This window comes from Nannospalax galili, unplaced genomic scaffold, assembly GCF_000622305.1.
Source record: "Nannospalax galili isolate Female #2095 unplaced genomic scaffold, S.galili_v1.0 scaffold538, whole genome shotgun sequence".
Taxonomy (NCBI): domain Eukaryota; kingdom Metazoa; phylum Chordata; class Mammalia; order Rodentia; family Spalacidae; genus Nannospalax; species Nannospalax galili.
In genome coordinates, this window is record NW_008343842.1 from 219,556 (window position 1) to 236,554 (window position 16,999).

General features: G+C 50.4%; 1 protein-coding gene across 2 annotated transcripts in view; it reads left to right on the top strand.

Moving 5' to 3' along the window:
* Positions 1-13,963, top strand: part of Kcnk5 (potassium two pore domain channel subfamily K member 5) — a 41,647-nt gene extending 27,684 nt beyond the window's left edge. For both annotated transcript variants that reach the window (XM_008840040.3, XM_029566951.1), the window contains exons 2-5: positions 5,491-5,602; positions 7,280-7,446; positions 7,629-7,797; positions 11,863-13,963. In XM_008840040.3, coding sequence (XP_008838262.1) covers positions 5,491-5,602; positions 7,280-7,446; positions 7,629-7,797; positions 11,863-12,764 — 1,350 coding nt within the window. In that variant the 3' untranslated portion in view covers positions 12,765-13,963. The remainder of the gene's footprint in view (positions 1-5,490; positions 5,603-7,279; positions 7,447-7,628; positions 7,798-11,862) is intronic.
* Positions 13,964-16,999: the final 3,036 nt, after the last annotated feature.

The window sequence follows — 16,999 nt, forward strand, 5'->3', positions numbered from 1 at the left end:
GGCCAGTTATCCAGGTTGTGTCTTATATAACAGGGGAGGGAGGATTCTGTGTTCTGCAATACATAGGCTGCGGGAACTGCAGGTGAGGCTGATTAGCTGCGTGCGTGCGTGCGTGCGTACGTGCTGGCGAGTTGGGATCCCCAGATAGCTTATTCTGGGGCTCAGTTTCTCCTTCTCTGACCCATACAAAGAAAGGCCTACCTGACTGTGTGAGGATAGAGAGACATGTGCCCACCTGTCAGGATGAACTTCCATGTCAAGGACAGTGTCTGAGACGCCTCAGGGCCCATGGGGATGAGGGTCTATGGGGAATCCAGGCTGTGTGGACAGCCATTCTGTTGGAATGGCTGGTGTCTGCAGCTTGGTGGGGGGGATGCTGGAGGGATGAGTAGGGATGGCTGGTCTGGTTGTAGGGCACTGTGTTTTCAGCTGGTGGGAAGGGGTAGAAGTGTACACAAGCCTCCTTTCTGTGGCCTGTGTGGGGAAAGGGAACAGGATCGTGGTGATGAGGACCCAGATGGACCTAGGTTCTAGTCCCAGACCCTTTGCTTTTTAGCACCATGATCTCTGCCTCCTCCTTTGATATCTCAGCCCTAGATCCCCACTTGCAAAGTGGGAAAAAAATGATAGTGTCTTCCCAGCAGGATTCTGTCCTCATTAAATAAGCTAAAGGCATTCAAAATGCTGAGCACAACCCTTGGCACATAGTAAGCACTCAATAAATCACTTTAGCTTTATAATGAAGATGATAGGCAGGGAACTCCATTCCGTCCCCAAACAGGAGCTGTCCTGGATTGTGTAGGCTCACCTCCCTCTCTCCATCACCCTCCAGGTTTAGGAGGAAAATGAAAATATTATCTCTTAGGAATTCAGGAGCCAAGTTAAAGAATCTTGCAAATAAGTAGGGGCCACCTCCTCCCGGGAAAGCTGTTTTCCTAACCCCGAGAACAGGACGCCTTGTCTAACAGGGTGTTTGCCTGGCTCCTCCACGGTCCTCCCCTGACCCAGAGATGGCCTCCCTCTTGGGTCAGGTCTTCTGTTCTGGGAGACTGGTTAAGGCCCCTGCCTCGCCCTGTGGAATCTCAACCATGAGCAGTCATGCATCGCAACCAGAGCCACAGCTCCATGTGGTGGGAAAATGGGTATCAGGCACTCCTTGAGTTCATATCTGGACCTCCACCTCTTGCCGAGTGATGCCTGGCAGAATTGCAGGAAGAGCCAGTTAGGTGGTGGATGGGTAAAACTCCAAGCAAAGGGATGTCTGGCTTTGGTGTGGAGCTATGAAGATTCTCAGGCCAACTGTTTGAAAACCATGGGCAGAGGAGGTAACAGCGAGGGGTGCACTGGGGAGCCCTGGGGCCGTTAGAGCAGTGCAAGGAGGGAAGTCTGGAGTCGCACAATCTGCAAGCAGATACGCCAAGCCTCCGCTCCATGGGTATAGCTGCTGCCACTGTTGCCTTTGTTTTTAGTACTGTGAAATCTGCAGAGCTATGTGGTGCTTCCTAGGGCCGGGGGCTTTTATGCCTCCTGTGTCTGCCCGTGAGAGTGACTCAGGAGAGTTCACACAAGTCATGGAGAAAGCATATGAGCTGTGGCTGCTTATAACCCAGGGAAGGGCTGGGGCTGCGAGCTGTTTCTCAGGGTGTATGCCCATCTGGGGGTCCTGTCAGGTCAGTTCTTGTCTTTGGTGACTTTTTAGTTCTTTTCAGTGATTCTCAAATCCCAGGGGTCTTTGTAAGTGTCTCTCAGGGCGAGCAGGGTGGTGCCATGGGTGGGGATGTCCTGTGAATTCCAGAACTTTTTACATCTCTGGCTCATTATCATCCACTAGCCAACATCACCACCCCATCATTCATGGAAATAAACCTTTGAGAAGACAGATTCCCTCCCTCCACAGCTATGTCTTGCGTTTGACATACAATGCCTCCCAACACCACCACACCAGACAGCATCTCACAACCTTGCCAAAAGCTACTACGGGCCCCGTGTAAGCCCTGTTCCAGTTGTACTGCACAGGTCCCCAGGAGATGGGGGGCTGACCTACTTCTCTGTACCAGGAGCTGATGATCGCAGAGGCAGCCCATCCTGAGGTAGATGGTTATCCACCTTGGTTCTCTTTGGCATTCAGCCCACTGATAAACATGGCATGAATAATCTGACATCCAGAGTGAAACAGTGTGTCACGTGCGGCCAGACCCCGGAAACAATGGGCTATCTCCCACTCTGGACAGATAACGCACCCTTGGATTTACTTTTTCTTTAGTTACCACCCTTGAGACCAAAGTCAGCTGAGACCAAGGACTCTCCCCTTTGTCCTGTACAGGCCGTGCCCTTGCGTGTGTGGGTACATGCATTCGTAGTGTATGTGTACACATGTGGAAGCCAGAAGTCAACATTGACTGTTGTTCTCTGTTGCTCTCCACCTTATTAGACAGGGTCTGAATTTTATATTGGTAATGGAGATTCGAACTCAGGTCCTCATGCTTACATGGCAAGCAGTTTACTCACTGAGCCAGCTCCCCATACACTGGACTTTTCTAATCCAAATGTGAAGACTTAAATTATAAAGATGTTCATTTCATATTAACCTTAACCCATTTCCTGTCTGGGTGACTGCGAGTCTTGGTACTGCCATTGTAATGTCATGATCATCCTCTTGTTCCTCCTCATCCTTAAGTTGGCATACTCTGCCCAGGGGGTTGGCGAGCCATCCAAGTCCTAGCTGTGCCATTAAGTAAAACACCGAAGAGGTCAGGCCCTGGTTGGATTGGTAATGAAAGGATTGTTTGGGAGTGTTTGGCCGCTTTTGAATGGACCCAACTACTCCTGGCTCCAGCTCCTGTTTCTGTCTTGTCCACGAGAGTATGTTGAAGGCCGTCTGTAGCTGCCTTGCCAACTCTGGGTTGAGTGCCTTCCACAAGACATAAAGACTTTGCTGCGGCCTTTCCATGAAGGAGATGAGCATGGCTCAGCCAAGCGCTCACCGCTACTGATTCTGATGTTCCAAACATTCAATTCTTGACATTCAGAAGCTTCCAAGAGCAAGGTGAGGTGATGTACACCAGCAATCCCAGCACTCAGGAGGCTGAGGCAGGAAATGTGAGAGTTTGAGACCAGCCTGGGCTACATAGTAAGACCTTATTTCAAAGCAAATAGTTTGTCATCTTTGTTCAGTAATCCAGTTCCCACTGAAAGCTGTTCTTGTATTTTTATTTACTTTTCTTTTTCTTTTTTTGAGATGGGGTCTCCCTGTAGCCCCAGCTAGCCTGGAACTCACTATGTAGACCAGGCTGGCCTGAATCTCACAGAGATCTGCCTTCTTTTAATCCCAAGTGTTGGGATTAAAGACATTTGCCACTGCAATGTCTTATTTATTTTTGAGACAAAGCTTCTAACTCAGGCTGTTCTCAAAACTCCTGATCCTCCTGCTTCTACCTCCCGAGTGAGTGCCAGGTTTGCAAATGTGTACCCACTATGCCTGGTTTATGTGGTACTGAGGATAGCACTCTGGGCCTCATACATGCCAAAGCACTCTACCAACTAAGCTACATCCCTGGCCCATTCTCATGTATTCTTTCCATCTGTTTTATTTCAAGCTGTCTGATTTAAGATCGCTATCTAAGATAACAGGTGGGGACTGAGTGGTTCAGTTTTTTTCTGCTATCTGTTTAATGTCAATACACAGGGCTCTAGTATTTCCTCATTCTCAGCCTCCAGATAGAGAAGAGTTTTAAAGGCCTTTGGGGCTGAGGTGTGGCTCAATTGCTGAGTCTTCTCCTAGCATGTGTGAGGCCCCTAGTTTGATCCGCAGCATTGGAGAAACAACCTTTTGGATGGTCCTGTTGGTTTCTGAATGTCCTCGTGTGTTATATTGGATAGACCACGGGCTCTCTGAGGACAGGAGCGCCTGCGGAATGTCACTGTGACAGCTCTGCTTTCCACTGCCCCCCTGCTTAAGAAATGCCGGTGGAAGGCAGGGCAGCAAACAGCGTGTGGTTTGATGGGGTGTCGGGCAGGCATGTCATCATGGAAAATTCTTCACAGAGTTTGCAGATCCATTTACAGGGCCTCTGCTGCTTCTGCAAACTGTGCATTCCTTCGGAACCATCCACGCGTTCCCTCCTTCCCACCAAACCTCAGTCATGCCTCGGGTGGCTTAGAAATAATGATTTCCCCACCACCCCCTTGTTTCCATCCCTCACTCTATGGTTCCCACTGTCCTTGGCTTGGGTTTTATAGGAAATTTGGCCAAATTCCTGGTCTCCGGTCTGCTTGGGTCACCCTGGGACTGTCCTTGAGTGACAAAACTTAAACCCTAGATTCAGAGCCTCTTATGGGCTTCTTGGGGACCAGGCCCTGGCAGCCAATAGAGCTCCATTAGTAGGTTGTACTGAGTGGTAGGCAGAGCTGAAGGTTGGAATGAGACAGGTATAGACAGTTGACCAGATTCGGCACCTGTTGGGGATTCCTAGGGTAAATGATGCCCCTCCCCTGACCTCCTACTCACTTTCCACCATAGCTAGAAGTTCTGTGGGGATTGGTGGCACAATTTTGAGACACCCTGAAATATACCCCCATCTGTTGATCTGTCCCTGCTCAGACAGTTGCTCAGCCCAGGTCAGGGAGAAGAGGAAATCCAGGGAAGGGGAGCCTGTCAGCATACGTGAGCATCCTAGGCACTGGGGAAGGACAGCCAGCTGGTTTATATGTCCTCCAAGGACGATGAACTGATCTTAGCAGGTGTCCCACAGGGCAAGGGGGGCAGTTCCCAGGCCATGGATGGCTGGGTAGGGTATCAGGAAACTTCAGGGTATCTGTGTCCCATCTGTCATCTTTGAGAGGTGAGATAGTCTAATAGCGTGGTTGTCAAAGTGGTAAAGGAACATCATTACCACCTGAGAACTGGTTAGAAAAGCCTTCCTCCGAGACATTCTCAATCAGACTATAGGGATGGGGCCCAGCAGCCTGTGGCCCAAGCTTTCTCAGTTCTTTGGTGATTACGTCTTACATCTACTTGCATCTACTTACATCTTACATCTACTCTCTTGGGGCCTGGTGCTTGGTTCATATCTTTACCTGGCTGTGTGACCCTAGACATATCTCCACTTCCCTGATCCTCATCTATGCCCTGGAAACACTAATTGCTAGCTGCCTGCCATGGTATTGTGATATTAAATGAAGATACTTGCTTTGCTTTATTGTTTTAGAAATAGGGTCTCGTGTAGCCCAGCCAGCCTCAAACTCTCAATGTAGCCAAGGATGACCCTGAACTACTGATCTTCTTGCCTGCACCCCCTCAGTGCTGGGATTACAGGTGTGTACCACTATGTCAGGTTATGCAGTACTGTGGATGGGACCTCACACTTTATGCATGCTACAAGCACTGAGCTTCATCCCCAGCCCCAAATGAAGACACTTCCAAGGAGTCTGATCCGTGCCATCACCCACAAAGCAACTCGGCCCTGACCTTTACTGTTGCTCTCTTTTTAGGTAGTGTCCAATGCCACAGATCAGGGTGTGGCCATCACAGGGAACCAGACCTTCAACAACTGGAACTGGCCTAACGCAATGATTTTTGCAGCCACAGTCATCACTACCATTGGTGAGTTTCCTGAGATCTTCAGGGTACCTGTTTCCAAGCCCTCATCCCTTAGAACCTTATAGGAATCCAGCCCTGGTGATCAGCCTTGTTGAGGGTAAAGTCAGACAGTTAAAGCCTGTCCTTTTGAGTGGGAAGGACTTAGTAAGATCTGGGTTACTACCAGCCTTTCCTATGAGACTATTTCCTGGACTCTGTGTGTGTGTGTGTGTGTGTGTGTGTGTGTATGTGTATACATGTGTGCATATGTATGGGCACACTATTCAGGTGTTTGTGCATGGAGGCTCAGTGTTGACATCAATGTCTTCCTTGAATTCTCCAACTTGTACCTTGAGGCAGGGTCTCTTGATAAACTGGAAGTTCACTGTTTTAGCTAGTCTGGTTAGCCTGTTTGCTCCAAGGAGTCTCTGTCTCTGCCATCTGTATGCTGGGATTATAGGTGGGCCACCATGCCAGCCCAGCTTTTACATGGATTCTGAGCATTGGAAATCTGAAGACTTGAACTTTTAAAAAAAATTTTTTTTTTAGTTTACTTGTATTGCAGTTGTATTTTACATATCTTGTACATGTTTTGTCTACGTGTATGTAAGTGTACCACATGTGTGCAGTGCCCACAGAGACCAGAAGAGGGCGTTAAATCCCCTGGAACTGGAGTTTACAAATGGTTGTGAGTCACCATGTGGGAGCTGGGAACCTAATCCAGGTCCTCTGTAAGAGCAGACAGTGCTCTTAACAGCTGAGCCGTCTCTCCAGCCCCAAGACTTGAATTCTTTAAGCAGAAATATTTGCATGGTCTGATGGCCAGAGCTACACAGGAGATCAGACAGGCTGCTCACTGCACAAGGGCCAATGTTCTGTGGCTGCGTGGCTGACCACTCTAGAAGTCAGTGGCTTAGAGCACAAGTTATTATCTTCCACCTTCCTGGGGTTCAGCTGGTTGTTCTTGTGTGAGAACTCCAATGTGGTTGTGAGATAGTGTCTAGAGTCCAGGCTGGCTCCTCACATCCACTGTTTGCTGTTGGTGCTAACTTGCCTGGGGCTTAATGCACACGGCCTCTATGTATGGCTTGGGCAGCTCTAGAAGGCAGAGTCCCCCAAGTGAGCAGTTGTGGAGAATTGAGGCAGGGGGAAACAGCAGGTCTTTCCGACCTCAACTTGCCTGCATCACTTCTGCCTTCTGGCCAAGAAGCCCCCAATTCCCAGAGTCATAGATTGACTCTGTCTTGATAGGAGCACTTGCAAGAGAATTGGGAGTGGCCATCTTTGGAAACCCCCCCCCCCCGACCCCACACTGTTTCTAGATCTCTATCCAGAGAGGCTGTTGTTGTCTCATCTGCAGGGAGGTACCAAATGGACCAGTGGAGCACCTGCTGATGGTGGAGGAGGCCTCGCCCCCTCAGACAGGGAGCTCCCAGTACAGTAGAGGGAATGATAATGATGTCCACACTATAGTAATAATTGTGTAAATGACCAGGCTAAGTGTGCATATGTATTGATATTATTAGATCAGGATCAGTTGATCTTAGAGAGTATATCTCCCTCAAGCTAGGGTGCATGTGTGCATGCGTGTGTGTGTGTGTGTGTGTGTGTGTGTGTGCAGAAGATGGGAGCCCAGTTTGATGGGATTCGCCATCATCCTTGCTGTGGCCCTGTCCCTAGCCTCATTCTTTCCTTCCTCAGGTTATGGCAATGTGGCTCCAAAGACCCCAGCCGGGCGCCTCTTCTGTGTCTTCTACGGACTGTTTGGGGTGCCGCTGTGCCTGACATGGATCAGTGCCCTGGGCAAGTTCTTTGGTGGACGTGCCAAGAGGCTAGGCCAGTTTCTCACCAGGAGAGGCATGAGCCTGGTATGTCCCAAACCCCAGGTGTGGTATTGGAGGGTTAGGGAGACCATGACAGGGGAGGGGAGGTGTTGGGACAGATGGCACCCTGTCCTGCTGGGTCTGCTGGAGCTTCCCCTAGGCTCTGTCCCAACTGGGATCCTGGAGTCCTTTCTGTTGTCTAACTTGCTCTCCTGCTGCTCCCCCAGCGGAAGGCACAGATCACATGTACGGTCATCTTCATCGTTTGGGGAGTCCTGGTCCACTTGGTGATCCCGCCCTTCGTGTTCATGGTGACGGAGGAGTGGGACTACATCGAGGGTCTCTACTATTCCTTTATCACTATTTCTACCATTGGCTTCGGGGACTTCGTGGCTGGTGAGTCCCTGCCCCCTTCCCTCAACCTCTGTCACTCCATATTCCCTAGTGTTTCTCTTTCATTCAGGCAGGCCTCTGCTGGGTGCATGGGGGTTCCCTGAGAGGTATCCTCTTCTCTCTTGACTGAAAGCCTCTGATCTTAGTTTCTTGTTTTTTTAATTTATTATTTTATCTATATGACTGTAATGCCTGCATATATATATAAGTATACCCGTGTCGTGCAATGCCCATGGAGGTCAGAAAAGTAGTCTTAATGCCTGAGCCATCTCTCCAGCCCCTGATCTTAAATTTCTTTCCTATTTACTTATTTATTATTTTTATGCACATGAGTGTGTTGCCTGCATGTGTAAGTGCCAGCAGAGGTCAGAAGAAGGCATTGGATCCCCTGGAACTGGAGTTAACAGATGGTTGTTAAGACCACATGGGTACTGGGAATCGAAACTGGGTCCTCTGCAAGAGCAGCCAGTGCTCTTAACCCCTGAGCCATCTGTCCAGGTCCAGCTCATAGTTTCTTAACTTCTTCCCATCTCCCCGAACTCACTTGGATTCACCCTCCTGCCTAGAGGGTCTGGGCCTGTTTCCAGAGGTAGAGAGAGGCGTATACACAGCCCTGCCACCCCAGCTCAGCTGGGGCTCCTCCTACCAGATTCTTCCATCTGTTAGGAGGAGCCCTGCAGACTTAGCTCTTGCCGCAGACTGCTCTAAGACAAGGGGGGCCTTCTATACTGCTGCCCTGCCCCCTCAGCCCCACACTCCTCCTCTTCTGCTTAATCCTCACAGGCAATGAGGCTCTTTGTCTCCTTTGTATGAAGGCCTGCACTCGGCCCACCCCAGCCACCCATGCTCAGTGCCTGTGACCTGCACACATAGCCTTCTGGTTCTTAATCTTCTTGATACCCGTTTGAACCAGCGTCTGTTCCCTCCAGGCCTGTGCCCTCCCTGTTGACCTCCACCTCTGGTCTCTGCCCCAGCTGCTTCCCCCAGAGGGCAGGTGGGGGGGTCATGCCTCTGCCCCTTTGTGTGTGGAATGAATGCTGTGAGAGAGGACAGTCGAGTGAGTGGAAAGAACAGGACAGAGCTGTGTGCACACTCTTGACCCTAGCACACTGCGGCCTGCCTGCTGTCTGGACATAAATTTAGAGGTACAACCCTGTCGTCCAGCCCCTGGGGCCTGCTGAAGAGAAGCCTGTGGTATTAGGAAGCCCAGCAGCACCTTTAGCCATGTTTTTGAGCTCTAGGAAGACACCAGACATGTACCTTAGTCTGTAATATGTGTTGAACGATAGCCACCATGCAGAATGCTGCAGAGTTAAATCCATTTCTTTTTTTATTTTATGTTTGTGAGTGTTTTGCCTCCATATATGTAATGCCTGTGGAAGCCAAAAGAAGCCATCAGATCTCCTGGAACTGGAGTTGTGAGCAGTTATTAGCCACGTGTGGGTTCTGGGAACCGAGCCCAGGTCCTCTGCAGGAGCAGCTGGTAACTGCTGAGCCACTTCTCTAGCCCCTTAAATCCATTTCTATTTCAGAGTACTAAGAGCAGAGAGCCCACAGGGCGTGGCGGCACACACCTTTAATCTCAGCACTTGGGAGGCAGACGCAGGCGGATCTTTGAGAGTTCAAGGCCAATCTGGTCTACATAATGAGTTCTAGGCTACAGGGAGACCCTGTCTCAAAAAGAGTAGAGGCCAACTCTATGAGCATGTGACATCACTGCTGTTCTTATCAGACTCTTGCTTATGATCAGGAGCCTTGAGCAAAATTAACAGGGCCTTTCAGGGTAGAGTGCCTCTTACATCATAGACAGTTCTTGCCCTGGGGGAGCCCCTAATCTGGGCAAGAGGTTGCTTCCTCTTCTAGGCTCTCAAGTTGCTACCCATCTTGGAGTAACAGAGGTTGTAGCTTAACACGGATGCAAGTGTAAAGTTTTAAGACATTTGTTTATTGGGGCGGGGGGGCTGTGCAGCACATGTGCAGGTCAGAGGACCAACCAGCACCTGCTGGAGTTAGTTTTCTCCATCCACTACATGGGTCCTGAAGATCAAACTTAGGTCCTCGGGCTTAGCGGCAAGCATTTTTACCTAGAGAGCCATCTCTCACCAGCCCATGAAGGAAATGTTAATTAATCCTGAAAGAGAAAGGGACCCCTCTAGTTTTAGGGGTGGGGAACTCTCTGGAGCAGGCATTGGGAATCAGAGTGTGGGGATGGAGAGCCACCAGGCCAATGGCGACTGTGAACAAAGTAGAGACAGGCTGCTTCTGCCTTGGAGATGGGTAAAGATGGTTCAGAATAGCTCCTGCCAGGTCACTGCTTCCTGGGTCATCTTGACCCAACCACTAGCATCCTTCATAGTAAACCAGTGAGTCCCTCCCCAGTGCTGAGGCTGCCAGTACCCCCAATGCGGGGTTTCCATCCCTTAACTGAGCTGTAATGTACTTAAAGCAGCAGGACAGATCAGAGAAGTGTGGAAGAAACAACACCTACTCACAAGCTGTTTCTTTACCCGCAACCCTACCTTTAAAGTAGCCATGGTCCTGACTTTTTGTAGTTGAAGAAACAGGATCAGAGATGGGGCAGATGGGAGCCATAGTCCTTCAGGAAAACAATGGGTGGGGTAGTCTAGACCCCTGTATTAGTTACTTTTCTGTTGCTATGATAAAATACCAAGACTGAGAAAATTTATAGAAGGAAGATTTATAAACATTTTTTTTAATGTGTATGAGTGAATTGCCTGCATGTACGTTAGTAAACCCATGTCGTGCAGTGCCTGTGGAAGTCAGAAGAGGGTGTTGGGTCCCCTGGAACTAGAATTACAGATGGTTGTTAAGCCACCATGTGGGTGCTGGGAATCAAACCCAGGTCCTCTGCAAGAGCAGCCAGTGCTCTTAACCGCCAAGCCATCTCTCCAGCCCCTTGAAGAAAGAGTTTAGCTTAGGGTTCCAAAGAGGCAAGAGTCCATCGTGGCAGGGAGGCATGGTGGCAGAGGGCTGGGGGAAACCAGAACCTTCACATCTTCAAGCGGGCACAGGAAGCTGGGGGTGGCTGGAAATTCCACAAGGCTTAAGAACTCTCAGAGCCCTCCCCCAGTGATGTACTTCCTCTAGCAAGGCCACACCTTGGTGACACAACAGCGCCACCAAATGGGGACAAAATTCTCAAATATTTGGAGCCTATTTGGAGCCTATGGGGGACAGACTCATTCAAACCACCACAACCCCTTTCTTTTATCTATTTATTTTTGTTTTTCTTTGAGATAGGGACTGATTGTGTAGTCCTAGCTGGCCTGGAACTTGCTATGTAGACCAGGAAGGCCTTGAACTCAGAGATTCATTTCCCTCTGCCTCCTGAGTGCTAGGATCAAAGGTGTGCCCCACCATCCGTGCCTAGCTTTAAAGATTTATTTTTAATTATGTGTATGGGTGTGGGTATGGTTGTGTGCATGTGAATGCAGATGTGCACATGAGTGCAGGTGTGCACGTGGGTTCGGATGACCAAGAAGAACAGTAGTGGGTTTCAGGTCCTCTGGAGCTGGGATTACAAGCAATTGTGATTCGTCTGACATGGGTGCTGGGAACTGAACTCAGGTCCTCTGCAAGAGCAGTACATGCTCTCAACCACTAAACTACCTCTCCCTCTAGCCCCTACACACTTTTCACACTTTTCTCATTCGTGTGTGTGTGTGTGTGTGTGTGTGTGTATGCCATGTTTCAACCTCAGGTGTTATTCCTAAGAAGCCTTCTATCTTGAGTTTTTATGAGACAAAGTCTTGCTGGGTTGGAGCTTACCTATTAAGCTAGGTAGTTGACCTGTGAGCCCCAGGAATCTACCCATCTTCACCTCCCCAGCACTGGGCTTTCAAGGGCCTGCCACTATACCTGCTTTTATGTGGATTCTGGGGCTTAAACTCAAGTCTTCATCTTTGCAGGTTAAAGACTCCCCTGAACTGCCTCCCCAGGTCCCTTGCTTTGACACCTCCTCCCCTTGTGTTCTGCAAAGCTGTTTGCTCAGACAGCACAGCTTTGACCATTATTGTTGGGCCCCTCCTGGGCTTTCTGTCTTCCCAGGTGTGAACCCCAGTGCCAACTACCACGCCTTATACCGCTACTTTGTGGAGCTCTGGATCTACCTGGGGCTGGCCTGGCTGTCCCTGTTTGTCAACTGGAAGGTGAGCATGTTTGTGGAAGTTCACAAAGCTATTAAGAAGAGGCGGCGGCGGAGGAAGCAGTCCTTCGAGGGTTCCATGCACTCCCGGAAGGCCCTGCAGATGGCTGGAAGTCCGGCCTCTAAGGACGTGAACATCTTCAGCTTCCTATCCAAAAAGGAAGAGACCTACAATGACCTCATCAAACAGATTGGAAAGAAGGCGATGAAGACAACTGGGGGTGGGGAGAGGGTCCCAGGACCAGGACCTGGACCTGGACCTGGACCTGGACCTGGACCAGGGCTGGGACCTCAAGGGGGTGGGCTGCCCGCCATCCCTGCATCCCTAGCACCCTTGGTAGTCTATTCCAAGAACCGTGTGCCCAGCTTGGAAGAAGTATCCCAGACTTTAAGAAGCAAAGGCCATGTATCAAGACCAGCTGGTGAAGAGGCTGGGGTGCAGTCCCCCAAGGATGGCTCCCCAACCTCCAAGGTGTTTATTAACCAGCTAGACCGCATCACTGAGGAGGGTGAGCCATGGGAGGCCCTGGACTACCACCCACTCATCTTCCAAAACGCCAATATCACCTTTGAGAATGAGGAGGGCGGCCTCTCCGACGAGGAGACCTCTAAGTCCTCGCTGGAGGACAACCTGGCCCCAGAGGAAGAGCCCCAGCAGGGGGCCGTGGCCGAGGCACCCCTGAACATGGGTGAATTCCCCTCGTCGGATGAGTCCACTTTTACCAGCACTGAGTCAGAGCTCTCTGTGCCTTATGAGCAGCTAATGAACGAGTACAACAAGGCAGACAGTCCCAGAGGCACGTGAGGCGGGGCCGGCTCCCCACCTGGCCTCCGATGGCTTCATCCCCTCATCCGGGTTGTCCTGTGACGGTCAGACCTCCGGGGGGACAGGCCTGGAGCTGGGAATGGGGAGCCAGGGGCCTACCTTTCCTTCTGTCCTCGCCAGCTGGTTGCTTTGATAGAACACGGTGTCGGCCCAGGACAGGCTTCTCCATTCTGCAGCTCAGCGGGGAGGGCACTGTCCTGAGCCTGCCCAGTGGGTAGATCTGATGACTAGAGGCCTGTAAGTTGCAGCGCTAACCCTGGAAGGCCTGTGTCTGCTGCATAAGTCTTCCCCTGGTAATCGGTTGAACGTCACACGGTTCTTTAAGGCCAGGAGCCTCTGTTATCTGAGTTTACCAGTATTAATGGGTAACTCCTGTGTGTCTGGCCTTGGGCTAGACACTTGGGAGCAGGAAGGAAGAGTTTGTAAAACCTGGGGTCGGCATGTAGGAGTGATTCTAGGGAGACTGATGAGGGTTTTGGGTATCACTAGAAGAACCTCTCTGCCCACCTATTAATCATTCTGCCCAGCAAACCCCTTACTGCAAATCTCAGTAAGAACAGAGGCTGCTGAAGTACTGTGTCCCCTGTGTGACCCAGAGCCACGTCTCATCTCCAGACTCCCACTGTATAAGCAACAGCAGGCCTATAGCCTTCTATGCCCTGGGAGTGAAAGAGAAAAGGGGTCTCTGGAAGCTGGGACTCCAAGGCTTGGTCCAGGAGCTCAGGTGGGAAACACAGTTTAATGAAATTTCATACTCCATCCGGGCCTGGGCACCTACACTCCCATCCCACCATCTCATTCCCTTGGGTCGCCTCCCCTTCCAGGTTGTACTCCTCACTCTCTTAGAGGGGCTGGTGGGCTGATGCCAAATTGTTCTTGGCTCACAGAACTGTGAATTGAGCTCCTCTCCAGGGTCTGTGTAGTGTGTATGTGATTGTGCGCATGGGTGCATGTGTGCCAGTAGGTGTGTGTGTGCATTTGGACTGGGGAGAAAAAAAATGTGAATCTTACTTGGACCGGACGCTGTTCCTGGTGAGGGCTGGGTAGAACTAGCTACTGTCTTAAGTCCTTGAGGCTCACCCTTCAACCAGCCTATGCTGCCCTGAATGTTTTTGTTAATTTTTTTTAATGAACTGTTGTTTTTATAGCCGAAATCTGTCGATTTCAGAGCCAGTAAAGAACAGGGTCCCCCGAAAGTGAGATGGATGACCTTTGGACACCCTGCTGCCCTCCCAACTGAACTGGGCCTTTTGTGGTGATGCCAAGGCCTCAAACAGAGCTGGGAAAGGGACACAGTGGCAGGTGACCAGAGGTTGAGAGCCCTACCTCTGCAGACTGATGGCAACTGAGGTTCCCACCTCAGCTGATACCTGCTGTCTCAGTCCCTTCCCCCGCTGTGTATACCCTGCTGTGGGGCATATAGGGCCATATCCCACACCCGTGTGTGTCACGTCCCCACCATGATCTGAACAGTTGTAAAGGCCACACTGGCCTCAGGGTGGGAGCATCTGGCTCCTGTGAAAAGTGTCCTGAACTGGCTGTCCTGGAACCATGTTGGCAATGACGACAAATGTAATTTATTTTAACATTTTTACAATAAAACACGTGAACAGCCCACTTGCTGTGTGGTGGTGTTGGGGATGGGGGCAGGATGGGAAGGTAGGATGGGCAGGAAGGACTCTGGACAGGCTAATATCAGTAGGTCAAGGGGAACGGGTGGACCAAAAGGAAATGAGGAATGGGGAACAAGGAGAGGCTAGGGAAAGAGCTGGGAGCAGGGATAGTGGAGGTCTTCTACTCAGTTTTCTGTTGCTGTGACAAAATCTTCTGAGCCAAAGCCACTTGAAGAGGAAAGGGTGTGTTTGGCTTACACCTCCAGGCCACAATCCATCACTGAGGGAAGTCAGAGCCAGAACCCTAGAGGAATGCTGCTTTCTGGCTGACTCACAGGCTCATGCCCAACTAGCTTTCTTCTTTTTGGTCTTTCTGAGGATAGGGTCTACCTGTAGCCCCAGCTGACCTGGAACTCACTATGTAGACCAGGCTGGCTTTTGAACTCAGAGATCTGCCTGCCTCTGCCTCCTGAGTGAGGGGATTAAAGGTGTGCACCACCATGCCTGGCTCAGCTAGTTTTCTTATATATCCCAGGATCACCTACCCACAGTGGATTGGGCCCTCCCCAATCAGCAAGACATCTCTCAAAGGCATGCCAACCTGATACAGGAAATTCCTCAATGGAGGCTGGGCTCTCCTATCAGATGACTCTAGGCTATGTCAAGTTGACATTAAAGCTAAACCAGGACAGGAGGGGTGATAGTGGCAAAGTCTACCTCACACCAGCTTCCAGGCACCTTTCTAAAGACTTTATTTATACCCAATAAAGCATGAAGTAACACCCTTGACACTGAAGCAGCCGGATCCTAACTGCACCAGGAAGCAGACAGGTTGTCTGATGTACAAAGAAATGTAAAATCTCAGTAAAAATGGGGAGGCTGACTTTGAATTCAGGCAGCCCAGATCCTGGACTGTCCACAGCCTCTGTGATGGGATGAAGATGACCAACCAGTAAGTTCATGGTGGGCCTGACATCACTGGGAGACAGGAGGTGGATCAGAATCTATCCTTCCTAACTCAAGGGGTTTTGCTGCAGGCATACAGCCGGGCATCTGCACTCTTTAAAAAAAAACGACAACAAAGGTGAGCTAAGGAGATGACTCACTTGCCAAACAACTGTGACAACCAGAGTTTGATCCCTAGAACACACAAGCTGGATTTCGTGGCTAGAGTCTAATCCCTTCCCAGTATTCCTACAGTGAGATGGGAGATGAAGACAGGAGAATCACCTGGAAGCTTCTGTGCACTGCAAAATGGCTGAACTAGCAAGAGAGACTGCCTCAAAATCAAGGCAGGAGGAGAGACCCTCTGGGAAAACTGTCCTGACTGGGTCCATACTCATGCCCAGCATGGCTCAGGCTTTCCTGGTACAGCTGTGTGGGACCAACAAGCACTCCTTCATCCAGAGAGCTTGGTGTGCCCCACTGTACGCCACTTTTGGGGGTGTGTGCTGTGTAGTGGTTCACATCTCCTGAGAGTCTTTGGGTGGGGGGGGGGCACCCACTGGAGCATATTTAACCCAAGAGGCCACACCTGTAAAGAAAATGGACTTTCCCTATCCTAACAGTCATCAGCTGTCATCTCCTGAGAGGTGGGGGCTCATGAGCCCCTCCCCTATCCATGCTCCAGTGTTGACTGGCTTGATCTGGTGCAGACCTTGTGCTGACAACCACGGTTCCTCAGTGCAACAGGTTTTTTCACATCCAGAAGACAGTTCCACCTGGTCCTTCCCAATCTCTGGTTCTTACATTCTTTCTGTCCCCTCTTCCTCCCTGTTCCGTGAGCCTTGGGGGATGGGGTGATATAGATGTCCCCTTTATGGCTGAGCACTCCACAGACACTCATTCTCTGCACTTGGGCCATGTGTGAGTTTTTGCGTTAGTCACGATCCACTGCACAAAGCAGCTCAATGTTTCTTTCATCTGTGTCTCTTAATCCTCCTAACATATTAACTTCTTTTTTGCAAATGAGGAAATTGAAGAAAGGATATTCCCCAAGTTCAAACAGCTATGAGGTGGCAGAAAACACCGGTCCAGGCTTGCATTCCTATTCAGCAGTCCACCCTCTAGCGGTTCCTAATCTGATGAGGGAGACACCCTCAAAGTCTGGCAGCACCTCAAGGAGTCTGCAATCTGAGGTGGCGGGGGCGGGGGGGACAGACCAGAAATAGAGACACCAATACATGTGCTCCACATCCCAGCTCACATCTCTGCCTTCCCGTGTGACCCTACTGAAATCATATCAGGGTACAGGAGAAGAAACCAACCTGTATAGGTGTTACCCTCTTCCTGGAAAGGGCCTGGCAAGGGTATCATCAGCAGGAATTGCAGGGGACTCTTCTAGAGCCTGGGGCAGAGTGATGGAAGGCATTTGGCAGGCTGGGTAGACTTCCCTGGGAGAAGTCTCTAGTCTTCCTGCAGGGACCCCTGAGGCTTGGTCTCAACTCTGTCCATCAATTCCCCAAGTTTGAAACAAGTGACCTTTTTTTTTTTTTCTCACATTTATTTAGCATGTGGGTGCACACGTGCCACAGTGTGGTTGTGGAGGTCAGAGGACAACGTGCAGGAGTCATTCTCCTTCCACCCTCTATGTCAGGGATC